The sequence below is a fragment of the Agrilus planipennis genome, unplaced genomic scaffold (assembly GCF_000699045.2).
Source record: "Agrilus planipennis isolate EAB-ADULT unplaced genomic scaffold, Apla_2.0 scaffold106, whole genome shotgun sequence".
Lineage (NCBI taxonomy): Eukaryota > Metazoa > Arthropoda > Insecta > Coleoptera > Buprestidae > Agrilus > Agrilus planipennis.
Window position 1 is genome coordinate 711526 of NW_020438893.1, and position 21880 is coordinate 733405.

The 21880-nt window shown below is 33.4% G+C and overlaps 1 protein-coding gene across 4 annotated transcripts in view; it reads left to right on the forward strand.

Annotated features, from left to right (window-relative positions):
• Positions 1 to 21880, forward strand: part of LOC108736876 (WD repeat-containing protein 47) — a 61745-nt gene that overhangs the window by 249 nt on the left and 39616 nt on the right. Inside the window, exons 1-3 of one of the 4 annotated variants that reach the window (XM_018469461.1) lie at positions 2403 to 2706; positions 16212 to 17825; positions 17886 to 17969. In XM_018469461.1, coding sequence (XP_018324963.1) covers positions 16231 to 17825; positions 17886 to 17969 — 1679 coding nt within the window. In that variant the 5' untranslated portion in view covers positions 2403 to 2706; positions 16212 to 16230. Of the gene's footprint in view, positions 1 to 2402; positions 2707 to 14289; positions 14310 to 16211; positions 17826 to 17885; positions 17970 to 21880 lie in introns of those variants that run through there. The other 3 variants (XM_018469462.1, XM_018469459.1, XM_018469460.1) reach the window with 3 other exon arrangements.

A 21880-nucleotide genomic window follows, 5' to 3' on the forward strand; every position in this document is an offset into this window, starting at 1 on the left:
TCGATAAAGATGGATATAATAATAATAATAATAATATTTTTAGGAATCAGAGTGGTGCTGTGTTATGATAAAATATATTTTTATTTTCCCCATTTATTTATCCTTTCTTTTAATAGATACGCAAGCAAGTCATATACTACCAGAATCAATAATATTGATTTGAATAATATATAATATTTTTAATATACTCATTGAACTGACCAAAAAGGAAAACATCGTGCAAAGTTGTTTAAATTAAACTAATTATAAATCAAACTTGATGCTTTCTTACTTAAGAAGTAGTGATCAAACTAAGTCTTTTTATTTTTTTAAAATTTTGAAAATCAACATCGATTAATTCGTAATTAAACTATTTATAGTATTTTGCTATAAATATAGTACCTAGAGCGTAATTAAACAAAGAATTATTGAATGTAACTTTGCTAGAACGTTATAATTTTTATGTGCCACTCTGAAGCTTATGATGAATGATTACTGCATATGGATCTTCAAGAAAATACGCTTAACTTTTTTTGTGTTCTTGTAATAAGCTTTGAAACTTGTTAAAATTAGAAAACTCTTTTCTCCAACGGTTACCAAAAAGAAAAAGTTATAGAAATGACGCTGAATGTTTAGCACTGCCAGCAAATTTTTTTCGTTTCAAGTTGAGATAATGACGATGATTATGTAAGTACATAATAATAGGGCCTAAAATTTCACTTGAAATTAAATTTTTCTAACACAGAGCACAATAAGGCAAGACAATGTGTAGGTACCAATCTTATTAAGTATTTATTAGCGTGGAATTAATAAGATACTATTACTAGTCAATTGAAACTTATTTGAAAATATTTTGAGAGCGTGTATAGTATTTCACGAAATAATGCATAACAAACATAGATAAAACTATTGGTATTGTTTTCAACGACTTTTTCGGTTTAATTTTTATTTAAATGAAGGGAAATAATAAAAACCGCAAAGGGCAATAAAACTTGAAGACAAAATTTTAATGAAGCAATCAACGAATGAGATTATTCTATATTGAAATGTGTCTTCTCTTCAACATTACATAAAGTTATGATAAATTATCGCGTTATTCTAACAGGGTAATTTAATAACTTAAACAATAACCTTCGTACCTAACTAATTTATTATTATAAAAGCAGATTTTTCTCTAAAATATAAAAATATAAATAACGAAAAACTTCTCAAGTTAAATAGATCCTCTACTTTACTAGTGTCTATTTTTACTATGTTACCATTTCAACGACGAACTAGGTCATTAAAATAAATTTCTGGTTACTGTTGATAATGCATTTATTATTAATTATCTTTAACAAATGTTATAAACTTTAACTTTTGTAAAGTTCTAAGCCGTACGAGTTGTTGGGGGGATATGCAAATAAATGTTTTATATTAGAAAACCCATTCAAAAGGATTTGAAATTATAATCTATAAAAATTAATTAAACTAAAATTGCGAGAATTTTACGACACATTAATTTCTTTTAGGTAATTCTGACGGTTAGTTCATTAGAAAAGTTTTAATGAAAAGGTCAAAAATACAACGAAAACAAAATAATTTTGCATTTTCCCCAGTGCAAAGGTTTAGTTGTTTGCAAAAAGCAAAACAAAGATGTAATAATAATTAACGTACAATATTTTACAGCTACTTAGACTGTTTAAAGCTTAATAAAAAAAGTAGTTAGAGGGCAGAAAATGTAAGCATCTAGTAGCAGAACACTCTAAGCAGTTGTTCTTAATGTCTCTGATATTATTCGTGCCTAATTTTATCATTTTTGTTTTTTTCCTCTTTTTATTAAAAACATTCCATCATTCTAAGTGGTATCTACTGCACGTGGCACCTAAACATGTATGTTAGTAAATTTATTATGATTATTAATTGCAATAATGATTTGTGATTTATTTGTTATATATATTATATAATAATACTTTTGCAAATAACTGTCACAGTGACATATCAGTAAAAATAAATTTTTATTAATAATATTTTTGTTTCGTCCTAAAAGTGAAGTGCTATTCATTAAAAAAGAGAAAACAGGACATAAAATAGTGAGTCCTACAATTCGAGCACCCTGTACATAAAAAATTGTCTTAGATAACCCGCTATACGCCCTAGCACTCACGTAGCATATCTTGACCCTCACAAACGACAAAAGTACAAGATATTTGTATTTAATTTGTTTCGTAATATTAATCTAATTTCTATTTGGAATGGCAAAACGGCATAAATAAATATGTTCGCATTCTAAATAGATAATTCTAATTATCTCTCCTAATTCTAGGAATTTCTATTGCAGGGGACATAAGTTTGAACTGCCGTCTAGTTCCCGCTGAACACTCTATTGATTTTCTGTCTCAATGAATTTCATTTGTGCCTAGCTTCATATGAATTAGTGTCAAACAGCTGAACATAACCTCCCTTAAAATTGTCGAATTTACGTGAAATGAGTAAGATGTGTTTCTAAATTATTGCGTGATTTAATGTCAACGGTTCATAATTCTCTTCGAAAAATTGTAAATCGTGCAAGTGTTAATACTCGATTCAGTAGTGGGTGTTTGTAATCTTCTTTTTCGGTCGAATTATAGTTCTTTTATGTGATAACCTACGCAAAATGTTATTCATGTACTCTAGTGTGTCAACAAGTCCCAATACGTTGCTTATGCTTTTAATAGCATAAGTCTGAATTGCAATTTCATGTAGAAGGTGAGCTGAGTTTCATTTCATAATTCAATTTTTATATGATAAGTACCTACTGTTAGCACATTTGCTACCCCAATTTGCCTGGTCGAGACAGGTAGCCTGTAAGAGGAAATCGAAAAAGGCTATTTGTGGATGAATTGTGACAGTTGTCTGCTATATTTAAAAATAATGAACTAAGTACTTAAAATATCTTTCCTGTGCTACTCGAGGCTGTAGTTTGTCATATGAACTATACAATTAATCTACTTTATAAAGTCAGCTGCTAAAGTGGAGACTTTGAATGTGTTCCCCATAAGTATTAACAGTCTATTAACTAACATTGCTAGTATTTAACGTTTAATTCAGAGTAAGAGCCACAAAAAATAATAGATTTATTGTTTATTAATCATTGGTTTTGCAAATTATCGATTTTGTTGCTAGGTCAAAAATATCTTTTGCTTCAATGGAGATAACAGTTTTTTATAAATATCCAAATTAATAATAACAGTGTTTACTTTCTTGGGAATTACTACTGTAATAAAGAAAAATAATTATGGCAATTAGGGGTGTAGGGTTTATTGATTGTGAAACCACAGTCTATAAATTTTACAGTTTACTATTATAGGCTTGATTTTTTGTTGATTATAAAAGAAATATATTTTTAAAGTTTCTCTAATTGATCTTTACCACTGTGTGACTTGTTGTCTTAATCACTATTCTAAAATAGCAAATATAATCAATAGTTACATTTGAATATTTCGCACAATTTACGTAATTTTTCTCAATATTTAACGGAGCCATGTACACCCTCCTAAGCACCACGGGTTACTAACTTCAAACTGCATAATACCATTGATAAAAAGCCCATTCGTGCATCCGATTGGTTATTGCGTCCCGCGTCAATTTATCAACCAATAGGAAATTAGGTCAATTACACCTGCATGGCTTCCTGGCGCCTAGCGTGGAATGCAAAAAATGCGGATGTAAAAGAGAGGTCATTCACTTTTTATTAATTGATAAATTACAATTTTGATTTACTCAACTTAAAAAAATTATAACTCGAGAAGTGTTTCACCGATTTTGATACGGTTATCTTTAAAATTAATAAGAGATTATGAGAAATGTTGCGAATTAGTAAAACAATAACTTTAATTATCAGATTATCAAATCCATTATATTTACGCAAAACGTTTTTTCTCTTTTGGTGCTTTTGTTATTACAGCAATTGACAAGACATATAAAATAAAGGTATAGGGTATAAAACAGATAAAATCAAGTACTTCTATATACTGCGGTTAATCTTCAATTACAATTAGGTAATTATATTATAGAAGTAAAAGAAAACGAAAATTGTTAATGTTTTTGTCCGTTTTGTAAAATTGTTTTGTCTTTAATTTTGTTGGTTTTTAGAGCATCTTATTGACTTTTTGCACTATTTTGTTTTTCTATGTCATTTGCCCATTCAAATTAATTGGTATACTGTGGAAACCCCAGAATTCCGCAATGGTGAGATATGTGTGTTTATATTTAGATTGCTTTGCGGTAAATTTTCTTTATCATGCGTTTCTATGTAAAATATTTCAAATTCAATTGCTGTCAAGCGTTTTATAAATAAACAATGTCCACTGACCATGTCCGTTACTTTGAACACGCTGACTAGTTGCAGTATTTAAAATGAAGAAGATTCGCCGAGGCTTATCATCCTCATCACGAGGTGCATTCTGAGAGCTTTCACGTTCTCTCTTCCTTCGTGTAAAGTTGGTTAGTTTTGCTGGCGCACGCTCGAGGTTTTACAGTTTCGCTTTGGTCGAATCGGCCGATCTCGGTCTTCTTTTCTGAATGTGAACCGTGTTGTTGTTATGTTATTATTGTTGTTGCTTTGCCGGTGAAGTAACCGTATCACTGACTCAACTTATCGTCAGTCTTCATTGTCATATCGCAGAAAACATTCTAATCATAAGTATCATTGAACCGTTCCGAAGATTTCTCATTAATTTTTTTTGCTGCTGCCTGAAAGTTTACATTGCGCGTCACTTGGCTAATTGAAAGTAATTCGTAGAATCACATGTGTGAAAGACAGGTACCCACATAAAGTAACGAGCAGTATTTTCAGCCAACGACTTTCTATATCAATAATAATTGACTTTCGTCGTCTGTGAGTAGTTTAACTGAATTGGACACGGTTCGGTGTTTTGTGGGATCGTCACGAAAACTTTTGATTTTTGATAAGGATATTTAATTGTAGGGTAATTTTTTACATTAGTTGACATTGGAATTGAGACATGAGGTTTAGTCAGGTAGGTAGTACTCACCAAGTAAAGTAGTGTAGTAGTATTTACTAGAATTTTGTTTATTATTTGTTTAAAAATCAATGTGAGTGAGATACAGGTCCTTAAAGTTTTCGTAATCGGAGGAAATTCCGGTAGGTACGGCCCTGGCTTCAGCCTTCGTCAGCTGTTCCCGCCAAACATCGTTTGTCCTAAAACATATCTTCCTAACATTATTCTAATGTATCAGCCCGCCTTCGGCGGGCAGGGACATTAAACAAACTCCAGTCTGTCTTACATCTACCTAAGTAAACAATGACGTCATCAATGCATATTAGGCGAGAACAGCTGACGAAGGGCTGCAGCCAGGGCCGTACCAATCGAAATTTCCTCCGATTAAATAACTTTAGGAGCCTGTATCTCAAGCTATATTGGTTTCCGCACGGAATTAATGCTACCACACGATTCTACTTGGTGAGTACTACCTACCTGACTAAACTTCATGTCTCAATTCCAATGTCAACTAATGTAAAAAATGACCAATAAATTGATACATTTCGTAAATAAATAATTTTTGTTTGCAGTAATAATTTACTGTAGCAACCAAGTAATAGTTTACTGTAAGTAAATACAGTTGGAACATAATATTTAGTATTAAAAAGCGTGTATTTGATTTATATATATACTCTATATGATATGTTAATTTTGATTTTGATAAACTGTCTCAAATGAATGCACCATTACTATCACTAATGTTTATTGACAAATAATAAATATCCAGGAATTAGTTATTAGAAAATTTTGTAATTTATATATAATTACTTACATCTACGTAATTATTATGGCCATAAGTTTCTGTTAATAGTTTTGATATTGTGGAAGAAAGCGAAAGGTATTGATAACTTTGAACTTATTAAGCACTTCCTGTTGTTAAAATAAATACGTATGGCAAGAAGTTATATCAACAATTATCGTAAACAAACGGGCATTATGTGTGTGCACTCTGGTGTAATAAAATTTTGCAACGCTAAAAAATTATGCCATTGCACCTCCTTATACGGTTCGATGAATAAATCTGGGTATGTCTACGATATGAGATAGTGTATAATGCTTAATTGAGAAACAACTAATTTATAACGAATGATATAATAATCGGGACGTTAGTGGGCGACAATTTCACGCTTAATAAACCCTACGGACCTAAATAGACATATGACTTAATTATGTTGTTATCTTTTGAATTATGTAATCCTATCTTAATAGTATCTATTGTACATAAACGAGCAAGTCCTTAAGAGTTGCCTTAGTGTAGAGACTCTTTATGTACATTATAGTTGCCAATTTTCTTCGAAAAATTCAAACTTTAAGGGTCAGTCTTGTTGATGTAGGTATAATTAAGATTAAATTCTAATTATATTTATACAGCGATTAAATATGTTAATGAACTACGTCTGCTATTAATAATTGTGGAACATTATCGTAGTCATGTAAATACTATTGATTAATTATGTAAATTGTTTTCTACCGTTAAAATTTCATGTTTCAGTGATATCGAATAAGTTCGGAAAAGTAGAAATAGAATAGTGAGAGACCTTCTGATTCATGAAGGATTGGTTAAAGGCAGGTGTATTAAAAATAGAAGCAGGAGTGAAATAGAACAAGATTGATGTGGGATATTTTGTGTTAGTTTTTAGGAAATGCGAAAATTGAGTCAGAATAGGAAAAAAAGAGTAGCAGATACTAGACACAATCTTAAAATCTGTTAAGAAAAAATCAAAAACGCACTTTTATATTTAATATTATTTATCAACCAAATGAAATTGTTTTACATGAAAAATTTTTCATTTATTACCGTGGCTTCTTATACTACACACCGGAAAACTATGAGACTTAACGGCGCAACTCCTTTTTCCAGAAACTGCTTACATACCGCAGTTGCGCCCTTTGTCTTAGCACATATTCACGCGTACACTCTCGTACTATATAATATGATGAGTATAGATATACCCGCAGAGTGTCTAATTTGCATAGCAGACATATATTTGTATTTTCTTAACAAAATCACTTCTTCAGATAAAAAAATATCCTCCATCCCAATTTTGTGCTAAGGATGAGTTTCAAGAAGTATCTGTCGCCTATAATCATTAAACATCTCAAACAAATTGCATACTTCATTAAACTTTTTATGTTGTTACGGAATCTCCCGCAGTTTTCCAGTCGAGCTTGCATATGGTCAGCTTTTCGCAATTGTCTTGATAACCCCATGAATTTTTTAAACTAATGACCCATGTAGTGTCCTGAATGACCGATTTTAAATTTAATTGGAATATTTGTTTGACGTTCGTATAATTTTCGGCTCCAGAACTTGAATTCAGTAGCTCATTACGTCATCGTGTATAACGAAGGCGATCCAACTGGGACCGACTGCCTATACAATATTATAGACATTTATAGTTAATGCGATATTTCTTACGGTAAATTGAAAAACTTTTGATTTACAACATCATTTAGTCTATCTTTAGTTCTTGCTGCCCAGCTGTCGCGGATAGTAGTCTGGTCCATCGCAACAATCGGTGCTTGATCTTTAAACCGTTTCTTTTTCTTCGTCTTCTTCTTTACACCTAGCCGTTAAAATGTGAGTTTGATTAGTACGTGTTGGTCCTCGTTATTATTACGAAGATAGCGGTGTGTCGACATGTGATTAGTGTTTTGAAATGTAATAATTACATACTAGAGGGATGATTTTACAATATTCTCTACTGTACTAAAACGTATCTGGTGTGCTCCATAGTAGTCAATAATTTAGTGCCGTTAAGTAACTCGACACAAGATCAAGAACATAATTAATGCAATAATAGTAGTTTATATGTTAGCCACCTACGTACAATTAGTACCTAGTTGTTGGATATCGCTTCCACTGACGACAATTGAGAACTACAGTAAGTAGATTTGAGTTTTTAGAATAGGAATCGTAAATACTTGTCCTTTAAACTACACGGTTGGTTTTGCATGACTATTACTGACAAATTAATAATTTTCGAAATAGGAACATTAACTGTACTTTAAACTTTACAATTTTGACCATAACCATTTACATCTTCAATAAAGTTCACTTGTTTTGAGAGGGTACAATCTCAGGTGGTATATGAATTTATTTCAAAAATGACCGCCAAGTCATCGGACATGTATTTCCACAAATTTTTGTGTAATCGGTGCCTTATCAAAACCACATTAATTATTTATATGTAGAATGAATACCTACTTCTACATCAAACCACAATAATCAGCAATAGTGTGGTAACTGATAGGCTATTAAGTTTTTTAGTTATTTATGTATAAAAATATGTACTAAGTGAAATTTAATTAAAACAACTTTAAACAGTTTAGTTTAACAGTAACACGAGAGGGTCACAGTATTATTCGCGTTTAGAAATTGGATAAAGTGAAGCTTTACAAAAAGGGTATTGCAAACTGATATTTAGCAAGATGTAGGAAGTTTCAAATTTGAAACAGTTGCAGTACTTATTTTACAAAACCAGTTCTGTTATTATTGCGAAAAAAGACCTACTTGCTAACCCCTTACCAGTTTCGCCCACAAATAAGATGATCAATTTGAAAATCATTATACATAGAGCAACTTTTTCAATCGCGACCATAACCGACAACATCGTTCTACTCTTTTAAGGCTTTATTCATTTTGCAAAAACCAGTTACATATATCTTGTAAACTGAATTTCAGTGTATGTACACGACATAAACTCAACGGTGCCCTACTCTTAACATTTAATTAAAAATTATTACTAGTTTTTTTGCCATTTGAAATTAACGAAAACCGTTTCTTGAAAAATGTGAAAATTTTGAGAATTTCTAAAATGACATACATGTTGAGGTGAAACTACAACAAATAAATATAAATTGGTAAAAGTTGCTGTAGTTATTCTTAGATGTAGCACTTAATATTAATTATGATTATTAAGATTATCTAACGGAAAGCACAGATTTTCTTAAAGTTCACATGGGTACTTTATGTAGGTATTAGGTATAAGTATATGTAAGTATGACGTAGTAGATAGTAGTGAACACCTTTTGCATCTACCCATATGGTTGATGCCAACACGAATCTAAGAATTTTTACTTAATAACGTATATGTAAACTGCAACATGTGCAAGTTTCTTCCACATGATGTAGGTGCTGATAGGTATCAATTTTTGTTATCTAACCGGGAAAGAGACAAGGTTTTTCATCAAAATAAATTTACCGTTTTCTATGTAGGCAGTAAATAATATAAATGAACTTTAGGCCTTTTAATATTAAATATTAATCCCAACAGTACAATACTTTTACTATTAAATATCCATAGTAAGGTAATGTATATTTTGTTGTAAACTGGATTTTAAGTGTAAATTATTAATAATGATTTGCTTAAATATCTATAGCAAAGTTTATTAGTTAAACCTTTTCGTTATATAATAAATGAAAGAAGTTCTTTTTGGCACTGCAAATGAACATGTAATGACTTGATGATGTGGAGTTTTTATTCATATGAGCTTTTTAATGTCATTTATTCAAAGCTTCGTGTTCTTCCTTTTCAATAACAAGAAGTAAGTTTTGTTGAATAAATTTTAATGAATTGAGAATCTGTTAATGATCACAAAAAAGGTGCTCACCAAAGTTGTTAAAAGTAAGTAGCAGAACTTAAAATGTGCCTTCTTCTTTTGTCATATGTTATAAAACAAAAATTCTAAGAATAAGTTTCGAATTCTTGCAGTTTAAAATCAGTCATGAAAAACGTGCCATATTGAAATCACTTTTTCTTTATATTAATCAGGTCGTTACCTTATTGGTTAAGTATTTCAATAACTATACCGAATACGAATCAGCATGTACTAATTTAACGATCACGTCCAACTTAACTATTTCGAGATTAGTACATGATTGTATTCATAACTCTTGGTCACTCGATAATAGACAGAGGTCAAAAAACTTTATTTCAGAATAAATTGTGACGGTTACTGTTCGGTCAGCAGTAGCGACAGAACACAAATCCAACAATAAAATATCAAATTAATAAGAAAGGATTATGTTCTTGATTTTTGTTAGCCAATTTGTTGAAACGATTAGACGTGGATATGTTTTGAGTAATATCAGCGAGTAAAATTCACGGAGAGTGTCCGAAAAGCAATAAAGGATAATACAGGATGAGAATACATTCTTAGGTATATCTGCTCACTTAGGGAAAAGTAGACGATGCCAGAATCATGGGGCTCGGATTGTCTTAAAGGATTTAACTGTTAGAAGTTAGTTACGATATGATCGAAAATATTCGTTTGTGTGAATAGCTACGGTGTACCTTTCTTTAAGTGACCAGACTATTTCCGCTATGAATATTCGTTTATTTGTTAACTGAATCTGCTCATAAAGCGTTTAAGAAGTTGTTTATTTCTGTAAAACATTATTTACGTGAATGTAGTGTAAAATGTTTTGCAGTAGTGCTTCTCGTTTTCTGAGAACGGCACATTGCAGATGCCATGTTTTAACCAAACCTAGGTAAAATACGCACATATATGTACATATATAAATAAATATATACACATTCCTTCTACTTGCAAGATCAACCAAGAAGAATCAGCATATTCTTCCATGCAGTTTCGACCTGCTTCTTGTTTGTACCAACTGCAAACATTACAATGGCCAATTTTAGCGCTTTCGCCACGGTAAAACGTTGAAATTGTTGGTGCTTTCGCATTTCTTTTTCTTTCTTTTTCCTTACCCCGTGAACTACGTATTAACTGGACACTATAATCAAGATAATTAACCTGTAAGTGTAATGGAACTGTAATGAAGTTACAGCAATTTGACAAAGTTGATCCTTCTAAATTTGGATGGAAGATTGTTAATAAAAGACGAAACGTCATCAATCACTGATATTGTTGAAGTAAAGGCTTCCCATTCAACTCGTAAAATATTTATTTATCTGATACCTACATAAATAAAAGTCGTATTTGTTAAATATATTTGTCTCTCTTATATCGCTTTGAATGATAATATTTTCCCAATTTAAACGGGTTTGACAAGTAAATATGTAATATGTTTATTAGTATGAGTGAATTGTTTTAAGTATATCAGTGACGTTGTATTGGTACCAAATACTTTATTATTATTGATTACCAAGCCTCTAGTTTATTTTCTTAGTGACCAGATGGGTCCAATTAACGTGCATTCTAAGCGCTATGGGAAAGAAGATCCTATAATGATGGCTACTGGCGAAGTATATACCTTTCGCGATAATGGTTTTTCTGTAATTTTCTAACGTTATTTTGTTGCTTTCAGGCAGTAATAGATGGTGGGTATTGAAAATGCGCATAAATAACTGAAAGCTTTTTCTTGGCAATGCGTTCGCATTCGCAAGAATTTCAATAGTAAATGTAGCCGCTTGGCAGACGATGTGTCCGTTGTAGCTAGCTATAGCTTACCTATCATTTCGCACATTATTAAATCCTTCAGGTTACAAAGAACGCGTTAATAGACACTGCAACTAATGTATCCGTTAGTTTTATATATCCAGAGGTTTTTATTTTTGTTTTATAAATATCTATGTGTAAGTGTAGTTTCTTAAGGAAGACAATCATGATAAGGTCGTCAGTCCTTGTTGAACACGTACCTTCACTCTTCCCTATTCTGAACGAATCTTATTCGCATTCTCCTAAAACTATTAGAACACCCCACATCCTTAACTATTTGCGAATTGTAATCTAATCTAGGTCTACCTCTACTCCTTTGCACTCCTGTTTCTGCTTCCAATATGTCTCTAATTAACCCTTCACGTCTGAGAAGGCGTCCTACCAACCTATCTCACCTATTTATTATTGACTTTCATAGGGCTTTCTGTTCTATTAATACTCTTCCTAGAACGTCCTCTTATAAAATGTCTCCTTTTTTGTTTATTATATTACTGAGACACTTCGAGTATTATCGCCAAAAATGTGCCCAAAATCATCTCATTTAGGACATTCTCTGCCCTTCTGAATTCCTTTTCTGTTTCTAATATGTTTCTGATAAGCCCTCCAAGTCTAGAAAGGTGCCATACCAATCTGGTAGTAATTGACGTTAATCAGATAGTAATTTCCGTGCCTACCGCTTGTTCTACCGCCAATTATTCTAACTGGGCTTCATAAATTTATTGTCTATCAGTAAAGAGATGGCTATACTTATCTGATCTGTTTCAGTTATTTTTGCACAATCGGCACATCCTCTTTTGTAACAAATGTGTGTTGTTAAGGTTGTAATTTGTTACTTCAACTTTTCTGTAGGTATACCTCAAATATCTGAAATTAGAAAACGCTATTAATTGTGCGTATAATCCCAGCAGATGGTACATGGTACATGATACGTGTGCATGTATCTTCGTATTTGTGAACTATGAAGGTACAGAACGGGTATAAAAATTTGTGGCACATTTCCCATGCATTCGGCATCTGTTTGAAGCAGTATGAAACTCATACAAAGAACGAAAAGCATCGGGATAAGTAATAAATGTAAATTATTTTAATAACAGATTGTGTATAAATACATTGATTTTATATCAGGGATTTGTATTGACCTTCTGAACCTTGGAAGTAGATAAGTACGTAATACAAAACGTTTTGAAATTATTATAGAATTCGCTATATTTTACGTAATTATCTAAGATTTTTAAAAATAATATATACCCTTTTGGTAGATTTCTTTGGATATCTATATCTGTTAGGTGCACAGAACACGTTAAATACTAAGTGGTTTGAAGTAAAGGTGGCTTCTATTATTAAGTGTTAGTTAGTACTAGGTAGACGTGTATAAAAATAAATAGAGGTGTTGCAGATGTTTGTCAACCTTCTGGAGTTGTTTCCGATTTCACATTCTGTTAGAAAATAGACAACAAGAAAACAGTAGTTACGAGTATGTTAATCTACCTAATACTACTTGCACTTGCAGCCCCCTTTCAATTTGCTACTGTGTTACTAAAAGCTATTAATTATTTACATTTAAATAAAAGGCGATTTGTAGATAGGTAAGCGTTAGAAGTAGATACAACTTGTATCATCGTAAATTGTAACATTCATCTTAAATTGGCCGGAAATTTAATATAATAAATACAGCTACAGTTTATGTTCGCAGAAGTGAAAAATTACCGATAACGTTATGAAAATGGAGACAGTTTAGGTATTACTTTATTATAATGACCATATTATTGTGATTTGTTGAAGTAGATGTTCTCTGCTTTAGCATTTCGAATAATTGCTTTTGTTTCAAAACTGTTTGAACATTACAAATGGTATTTGCTAATTTCTCGGTAATCACGCTTCGAAATTCTGCTAGTTTTATAGTACAAAAAAGGTAGTTTGATCGTTTCAAATTTTAAGGTCGTTTCTCGAAAGCAACTAGCAGTAAAACAGTCACGATTTACTTTTTCTAAAGTCATTCCTGAAAAGTCATCACAGTAAAACTATATACTAAATTCGTTTTACGATCAATAAAAATGTGTAATTGGTTGCGTTAAAAACTGTAACTACCTTGCTAATTACTTAGGTAATTATCTGTGTATGTATGTATACATGTCTGTAGCCGAGGTCTCGTTCCTTCGTCTGAAATTTATGGAAAACAGAAAACCTCCTGTTTCAGCCCTGACGATGTCCCGTATAATGATGACGAAACTTATTCGGTAGACAACATGGAAATCCACAATGTTAAGTGTAACCGATACTAATTCAGTTTTGCCAACGTTTTTCCCTATTTGTTAAATAGCACTAGACAATAAGTAAAAATATGCCCATCAAGTTTTCCTTTTAAGTATTTAAATGGTAAACAACAGTTGCCACATTTAGCGTTTTTCACCGAAGTGCTGAGTGAATAGAGCGAATGACCGGCTACGTTTATGGCTTCGTCAAACAAATAATCGACTAGACCGATTACCTTCTGGTCACTAATTGGAAAAAGAAGAAGACGCTGCAACAGTTTTTCTACGTTAATCCACCATTTCCAAGTTTTATTGCTTTCTGTGTCGTTGCGTTGAATACTATTCATCAAAATGGTTTATTTATTTAATTAAATACAAATATCTTCAATTATTTTTTATACCATATCACCATCATCATCATTATCATAAGGTCGTCAGTCCACAACACCAAGAAATTAGTTTGACGCCTATTTCTGCGTGTGCGTATGGCTGTCTGTGGTTCCATAGTCAGTTGGCCCATTAACTGACTGATTTTGATGCAATTTATTTAGTTCGAAAGCCTATACTGTCGTCCTGATGTCTCGCTATTGCAACGTTTTTTACTGAAGACGATATAAGGACTCTTTTCAACATGATGTTGACATTGGTATGTTGTCAGGCTTCTTCATTTTTATCAGGCATAGTTGTAAAGAATAAGAAGTGAAATTGGTTTCTTTTGTGCGCGCGGTTGTATAATGTTGATATTTACATACATTTTGTAAAAATAATGAAAGAAAACGTGCTGAAAAGGAAGTCATCACGGCATCTAAGGATAAGGAAGTAGTTTATGTTGGCGTGGTTCCAGTTTTACACAGACATTTTAGTACGAAGTTCCGCGTCATATTGCGGAAATATTTTAATTCAAAGCGAAAAAAGTGCTTTTTTTACTTGGTAAACTCGTGCAGGTCGATAAACTTGGCTAACAATAGGCTAATGGCCGTTACGCATTAACTGCTGAATTGGTATACACAACCAGACGTAAAAGTTGCTTTCGTTAAATTTCTAAGCACCTACATTTATTTTAAACCGAAAAAGCTGTAAACAAATTTTAAAAACAGCGTGCTTTAAAAGCTCTTTAACATTTTCGAAAAATGTAATAAAACTTTCGACAGCGCAGGGTTGATAAAACAACTATGTTTTTCTACATAAAGTCGAAGATTTACCTAATTAAACATCAGCGTAAATGTAAAAAAACCAACGTAAAATCTAAAAGTTGTCCTTTTGTTTGATTTGAATAACCATTGCTGTTTAACTAATTCTTTAATTGATATTCACGCTCACGCTTTACTGCCCGGATGGTAAACGATTTTGTGGCTGGTTTATAAATCAACAGACTCGGGAAGTTTGATAGCTCATCAGTGCCCCAAAGTCAATATTTACACGGGCAATATCTCGAAATAGGATCTTTTATTTGGTCTAGTCTAGTAGACTCTGTTTTGGTTGTAAAATATTTGATAACAAATTGTTTACTGGAATGTTTAGGGGGACCAAATTTTATCAAAATCTTCTGTAGCATGGAGGGTTAGTAAATCAAGCGATCGGAAAGAATATTTTATGTACCTTTTCATTCATCGTCATCATCATAAGGTCATCAGTCCTAAGACTGGTTGGACACGTACCTCCACTCTTTCCTATCCTGAGCTAAACTTCGCATTTCCCTAAAACTAGAATAGGTCACATCCTTGACTATTTGCGAACAGTAATCTAATCTAGGTCTACCTTTACCCCTCCTAACTCCTGTTTCTGCCTCTAATATGTCTCTGACTAGACCTTCATGCATGAGAAGGTGTCCTACCAACCTATCTCGCCTATTTTTTATTGACTTCCATAGAGTCCTCTGTTCTCCTATTCTTTCTAGTACCTCTTCATTTCTAACCTTTTCTACCCACGATATCCTCATCATCCGCCTACAACACCACATTTCGAACGCTTCTAACCTTTTCTTTTCCGCCGCGCCCACTGTCCATGTTTCGCACCCGTACAACGCCGTGCTCCAAACATACACCTTTAACAACCTTTTTCGAATTTCTAAATTAACCGTTCGCGAGCATAGAAGTGACTTCTTTTTATTAAATGCGACACGACCCTGCGCTATCCTCTGCTTTATATCCCTACTACTCCTTCCATCCTCACTTATCTGACTTCCTAGGTATCTAAAATCAGCCACTTCTTCTAATTTTTCGTCTCCTATTTTTATATTCGCTCTTTCCCTACTTTTTCATTGCATAATAATAATTAAAGTCTGCTTGTTACTCAATAGTAAAATTAAAATAAAAACACAATAAATAATATAATAGAAGGTGGAGATTTCTGGTTCGACCTTAATATTAATTAGATGGCATTGTTTGTACGTCATCCATCAAGCAAGCGCTTTCACGAGATCGTAATCAGTTTTTGTGTTGATTCCATGCACCAGACTCTGGTGCATCACGAACATTTATATCTCATTAGTTTCGCAGACCGTGTCGAAGTCATGATTCCGTTCCTCTACATTCCTGTTTCTCTTTAGATTGCAGATACGGTACGTGATGCCCTCGGCGCGGCTCACCCTCCGCGAGGAGGACGTCGTCAGGCTCACCCTCGAGTTCCTTCACAATCGGGAACTTCACATCTCTCAGCTGAGCCTCGAACGAGAAACTGGAGTCATTAACGGCTGCTACTCAGACGATCTCCTCTTCCTGCGACAACTTATCCTGGACGGACAATGGGACGACGTGCTCGAGTTCATTCAACCCTTAGAGGCTCTACCCACTTTTAATATGCGAAAGTTCACGTACACCATCCTCAGGCATAAATACATTGAGTTGCTGTGTATTAAGTCGGAAGCTAATGTGCAAGGGAGCAGTGTCGATAATGCAGTCGAGGAGGTCGTCAAGGTGTTGAACGAACTCGAAAAGTTCGCGCCCTCGAAAGAGGAGTATTCCGGTTTGTGCCTGCTGTTGACTCTGCCGCGACTTACCGACCATTTGCAATACAAGGACTGGAATCCGTCGAACGCGCGTGTTCAGTGTTTTCGCGAAGTGTACCCTCTAGTGGTCGAATTTTTACCGGGCGACAAAAAGAACTTGAACGGTCTAGCGTGCGCGAAAAACGACAGACTCATCCAGCTCATAATCAAGGGCGTTTTGTACGAATCGTGCGTGAACTATTGCCAAGCGAAAGCTACGGGTTCGAAAGAATCTCAAACGCAAGAGATGAGTTTTGCGAAACTGCTCGACGGTACGGTCGGATTCAGCGATTCGGATCTAAGTCTTCTGTCGTGGCTCCAGAGTATACCATCGGAAACGTTTTCGGTTCCTTTCGAACAACGGACTCTCAATGTTGACGTAGAGCGTTTAGACAGGCCATCTTTAGAAACGTCGTGGACGGAACACATGCTTATTACGCCGATCAAACCAAAGACCTTTCCCCATTCGGCTATGCCCTTCACTAGGCCCAGATCGGCTGCTGATATTATGACGCGTTCCTTAATGCCTGCTCTGGACAGCTACGCGACCAATCCCGGAAACCCCGGTCCCGTGAGCAACCAAAGAAATATGGCTCATAGTATGAGCGACGTGAATTCGAACAGTCCCATGTCCCGGTCCAGTTTTGCCAGTTTCCATCTGACCGGGATGAAAAATACCAAACAGATGAATTCGTCAGTTGATAGGCTGTTCGAAAATGACGGGGACGTTTTTTTGAGTAACAGTTATGCCGATTTTCAATTGCTTCCTGCGATCCAGGAACAAACGAGTACACCGACAGTGAACTCGAGCTCAAATGTCACAGTCCAAAACCAGAATTGCAAAAGTCCTGAGAGGAAGTTGTCCGCGGCTTCCACTCCCGAGCACAAAGGTCGGGATTCTCCTGCGTCCCTTGGAACCGCAAGATCTTCCCGACGGGATTCGTTGAACGAAAAGCCGATGAATAGTTCAACAAATCCACCTGTAAATACTCAAAACGCCTCCGCTGCACCATGTGCCGAGCCTTTGCTGGAGCAGAGTTTTCAAGGAGACCTGCTCAAAGAGTTTCAGAAGCAAAAACAGAAACTTCAAGAGACATTAGCGATAAGGGAGAAAGAAAGGGAAGAATTAATGAACCAGCTGCATTCGACTGGAGTCAAAAGCACCAGGGACGAAAGGTAAGAAGTCCTAAATGTTTTGCATGTTCGTTTGTATTGATTAAGGGTTGTAAATCATAGATCTGGAAAAAATGAAACGAGTAGAAGGAAAATGAAATTTTTTGCGTTAACTGAAAACAAAGAAGAACAGACAACAGATGTCGCGTAAGTTTTATATGTTTCAAATTTCCTAGTATTAACTTACTATTACAAGTAATTGAGGACATATATCTAGATAGCATGACAAAGTTATATTTCTTATTTCTAAAGTGCATTATAATTTGTCGCTAATTTGTATCCAAATCCAAAACTTTGTCACTCCAATCAGTTATTAGAAAATTGTAGACGAAATTATAGCCTGATATCAAGTTAGTACTAAACATACTATATCTTGAAATGGAAGCGACAAAGAGAAATACTTTAAGGACTATAATTTGTCGCTGAAAGGTAGTACTTTTACCCATTTTGTCGTTAATCATCCTTAAGCTGTCAGGCTAGCATATCTCGAATTAGAAATAGCTCAAATGCTATAATTTAACGTTAATTTGTATCCAAATCCAAAACTTTGTCATTCCAATCAGTTATTAGAAAATTGTAGACGAAATTATAGCCTGATATCAAGTTAGTACTAAACGTACTGTATCTTGAAATGGAAGCGACAAAGAGAAATACTTTAAGGACTATAATTTGTCGCTGAAAGATAGTACTTTTACTCATTTTGTTGTTAGTCTCATCCTTGAGCTGCCAGGCTGGTACTATACATAGCATATCTCGAATTAGAAGTATCCTGAATGCTATTATTTGTCTCTAAATTGGTTGCAGTGACAAATTTTTGGATTCGGTAACAAATGAGCGACAAATTGACGACAAATTCTAGTGCGATTTAGAAATAAAAAATATACATTTGTCGATCATTAATCGATTATTTACATTTTGTAAAATAATCTATCAAATGATCGAAACTTGCAATCATATAATCAATAATAGATTGTGAAACATAATCGCCCAACGTTAAAAATAAATATTCATAAAAAAAAGTCGACGATACTTAAAATAGTCAAGTACTTTTCTATCTTCAAATTTAATTTCATTTAGGTACATGTCCATGATTAAAGTACATCCTTGATGGATGTTAATTGGTGATCGTAAGTTGAGGTCAAGTACGCATTTTTTTAAATACGCGAATAAAATTCGTTAGTCATGCATCTGCACACTGACTGGATCGAAATTGACGTTTATCTCCTCCAGAACTGTTATGTTTAATGCATAATTCAGGAGGCGATCTAAGCATGAATTCTACCGTGAATGAATATTGCATGTACAGATGTACTACTTTTTCTTTAAATGTTTTTTCATATTCTCTTAAAAATTTACTGATCGTGAGTGAAGTGGACAAAGTTTTTTTTTATTTCATCAATCAATAAATAAAGTAAAACGTATTTTAAATACCTGTAAATACATTTTGATTGATTCCTTTAACTTTTTTCTGTACAGGAAAAATCAATTTTTATGAATTATGTTAATCGTTTTCGAATTCAATCGAAAACCGCAAAGATCAAGGATTGTCGATCAATATTATCGATTTTTAACGATGCTTAGGCAACCAAAGCTGCTCAGCTGTATGCTTTAGTCTAACAGTGACCTCTGTAAATCATTTTTTTTTTCAACAGTTCGTGCTTAGACTTTTAAAAACAATAAAAGTTTTGTTTATAAGCGAGAGTGGTAGTGGAAATGAGTTTGCTCTTGTGAAGGTCAGTAAAATTGTTTTGTGGTAGGGGCATTTAGTTTAATAAAAGAGATTAAATATCTCCGTCCTATTTTTAAGTTTGATATAGAATAATTTTTTTAATGGTAATGCAGTATCATCTGACAGAATAATTATGTGGGTATATAAATTATAGAGATTTTAGGAAAAGTAAAGTTTTTAGTTGTTAATAATCGGTTGTCAAAAATTAATAAGTTCATAAATTAATTAAATTAATTCGAGAAGGACAAAACATGCCCCAAATTAATAATAGTCGCAACATATGCGAATATTTTACACCTTCGTTATGGAAACAAGTGGGTGGTTTTTAATTATTAATTATTCAAAATACTGTTTTTGTCCGAATATTAAATAATTATTATATAACAATATCTACCTACGACCCACTCGAGTACCACGAGCCTTTTTTTCTTTACAAATTTATCAAAAGGGAATAGCACCCATTTCAATTTCCAATTTAACAGAAAAGTTAATTTCCGTTACTTCGTAGGTGTGTTGTATAATTGTTTTGTATGGGAATTATTGTAATTATAAGTACAGTTATAAGTACCCATTGGGTAGGTACTCTAAAATAAGGAATATAAATTGTTTGATGGCACAATATCAATCTTTATTATTTGTACTGCTTGTTTTGTTAATAATTTCGTACACAACTTCAAAAAAAATTTTGAAAAAGAATCACAATAAAACGTAACTTTTTTTCAACTTGATATAAATGGTATTAATGATGTTAATGAATGATTTTGCTATTAAATATCTCCACATATAATCAACCATATTTTATAAAATTCTAATAATACATTCATTGTCATGTCCTTCCACACACATTTCGAATTTAAACGGACTTTAATAGCTAATCAAGCTTTCGCGGCCATCGCTGATACTATTGTCAGTTTTCGGGCTTTTCGGCCGTCATTCGGATTTTTTTGCTCTTAACGTTTCGTCGACACGCATGGACGACATCTTCAGGAGTTTTTCTTCCTAGGATGGTAGGTCGAAATGTAATCAAACCCATTTTGTGGAAGCTTATATTTAATCATGAAAAGCTAGCAGACGAGCGGAATATCGGTACAATTCTTAATTTTCTTATATTATTACATTCATAATTTTTGCTTTTCAAGGTAAGAATGCGCGTTATTTTTCAATGACAATCAGCATTTGAATTTCCACGAGCTTTCCAAAGCTCGCGCCCACTATTATCCTTTTGTGTAGAGATTAATGTATACAATAACATACATTTAATATGTTGGGAGATCATTTATTGTATAATAAATAATCACGCAAAACTAATCGTAAACAGGTGTTGGCGCTGTTAACAATGTGAACTTCTCTGTAAAATTGCGGTAAGCATTAAATAATATGACGACCTTCACCTTCATTTGCTGTTTGCTATAAATAATATTTTGTGCGTATTTACGTCCAGGATGAACCATCTACTATTTTCTTATAACCCAGCTACCATTTTATTAATCAAAAATAGCCCAAACTACAACTACAAATTGCAAATTACGTTTCACCCCAAATGCAGGGATTTTTCGAGGGAGGCTTTTACGTTATATTGAATACAATTTCTAAATAAATCAATGTTTGTAATATCGAAAAATTATTGTACTTTTTCACTTTGGAAAATAGTCTACCTTGGTGAAACAACTTGAAGCGAGACATCGATGTGGTTTTGTAGTTAATGTAAAACCTTATTACCCTATGGGCATTAATTTCTTCATTGTCATTAAATTTTCAACACATTGTTCCAACATCCCTGGGCACTCAGACGCTAACATTTATTATAATGATGTTCTTTGATTCTAACATTTACAAACCGATCACTCTGACCTATGTATATCCCATACTTATCCAGTTTACTTTAAATATCCAGCAAGTCTCTAAATGTGACCAATATGTAACATCTTTTGCAAAATTTTCTTTTAGTGTTCATTTCCGTAGTGACTCGCACGTTATATGCACATTTTAGCATCTAGAGATGTTTTCGAGTGCTGTGTAAATAATGTACATGTGCATCATACATGCAACATGCTATTTTTAATTTACTGCAAAAGGAAATGGCTCATCATCTTTTCATTTGTGTCTTGATTTTCTTAAACAACGTTCATTAGTTAATGGATATGCATATTCGTCTTCTTCTGTGTAAATTGGCGTTTGACATGTATTATATTGCGCTCTGCGATCTACTATTATTAATTCCATCAGGCTCCATTGTCTTACTCTAGGAAGTCAGAGAGAGATAACGCATGTGTGTTTAATAGCGATGGTTCATGTATGTATTATTGCGAGCACAATTACGTTAATTCCC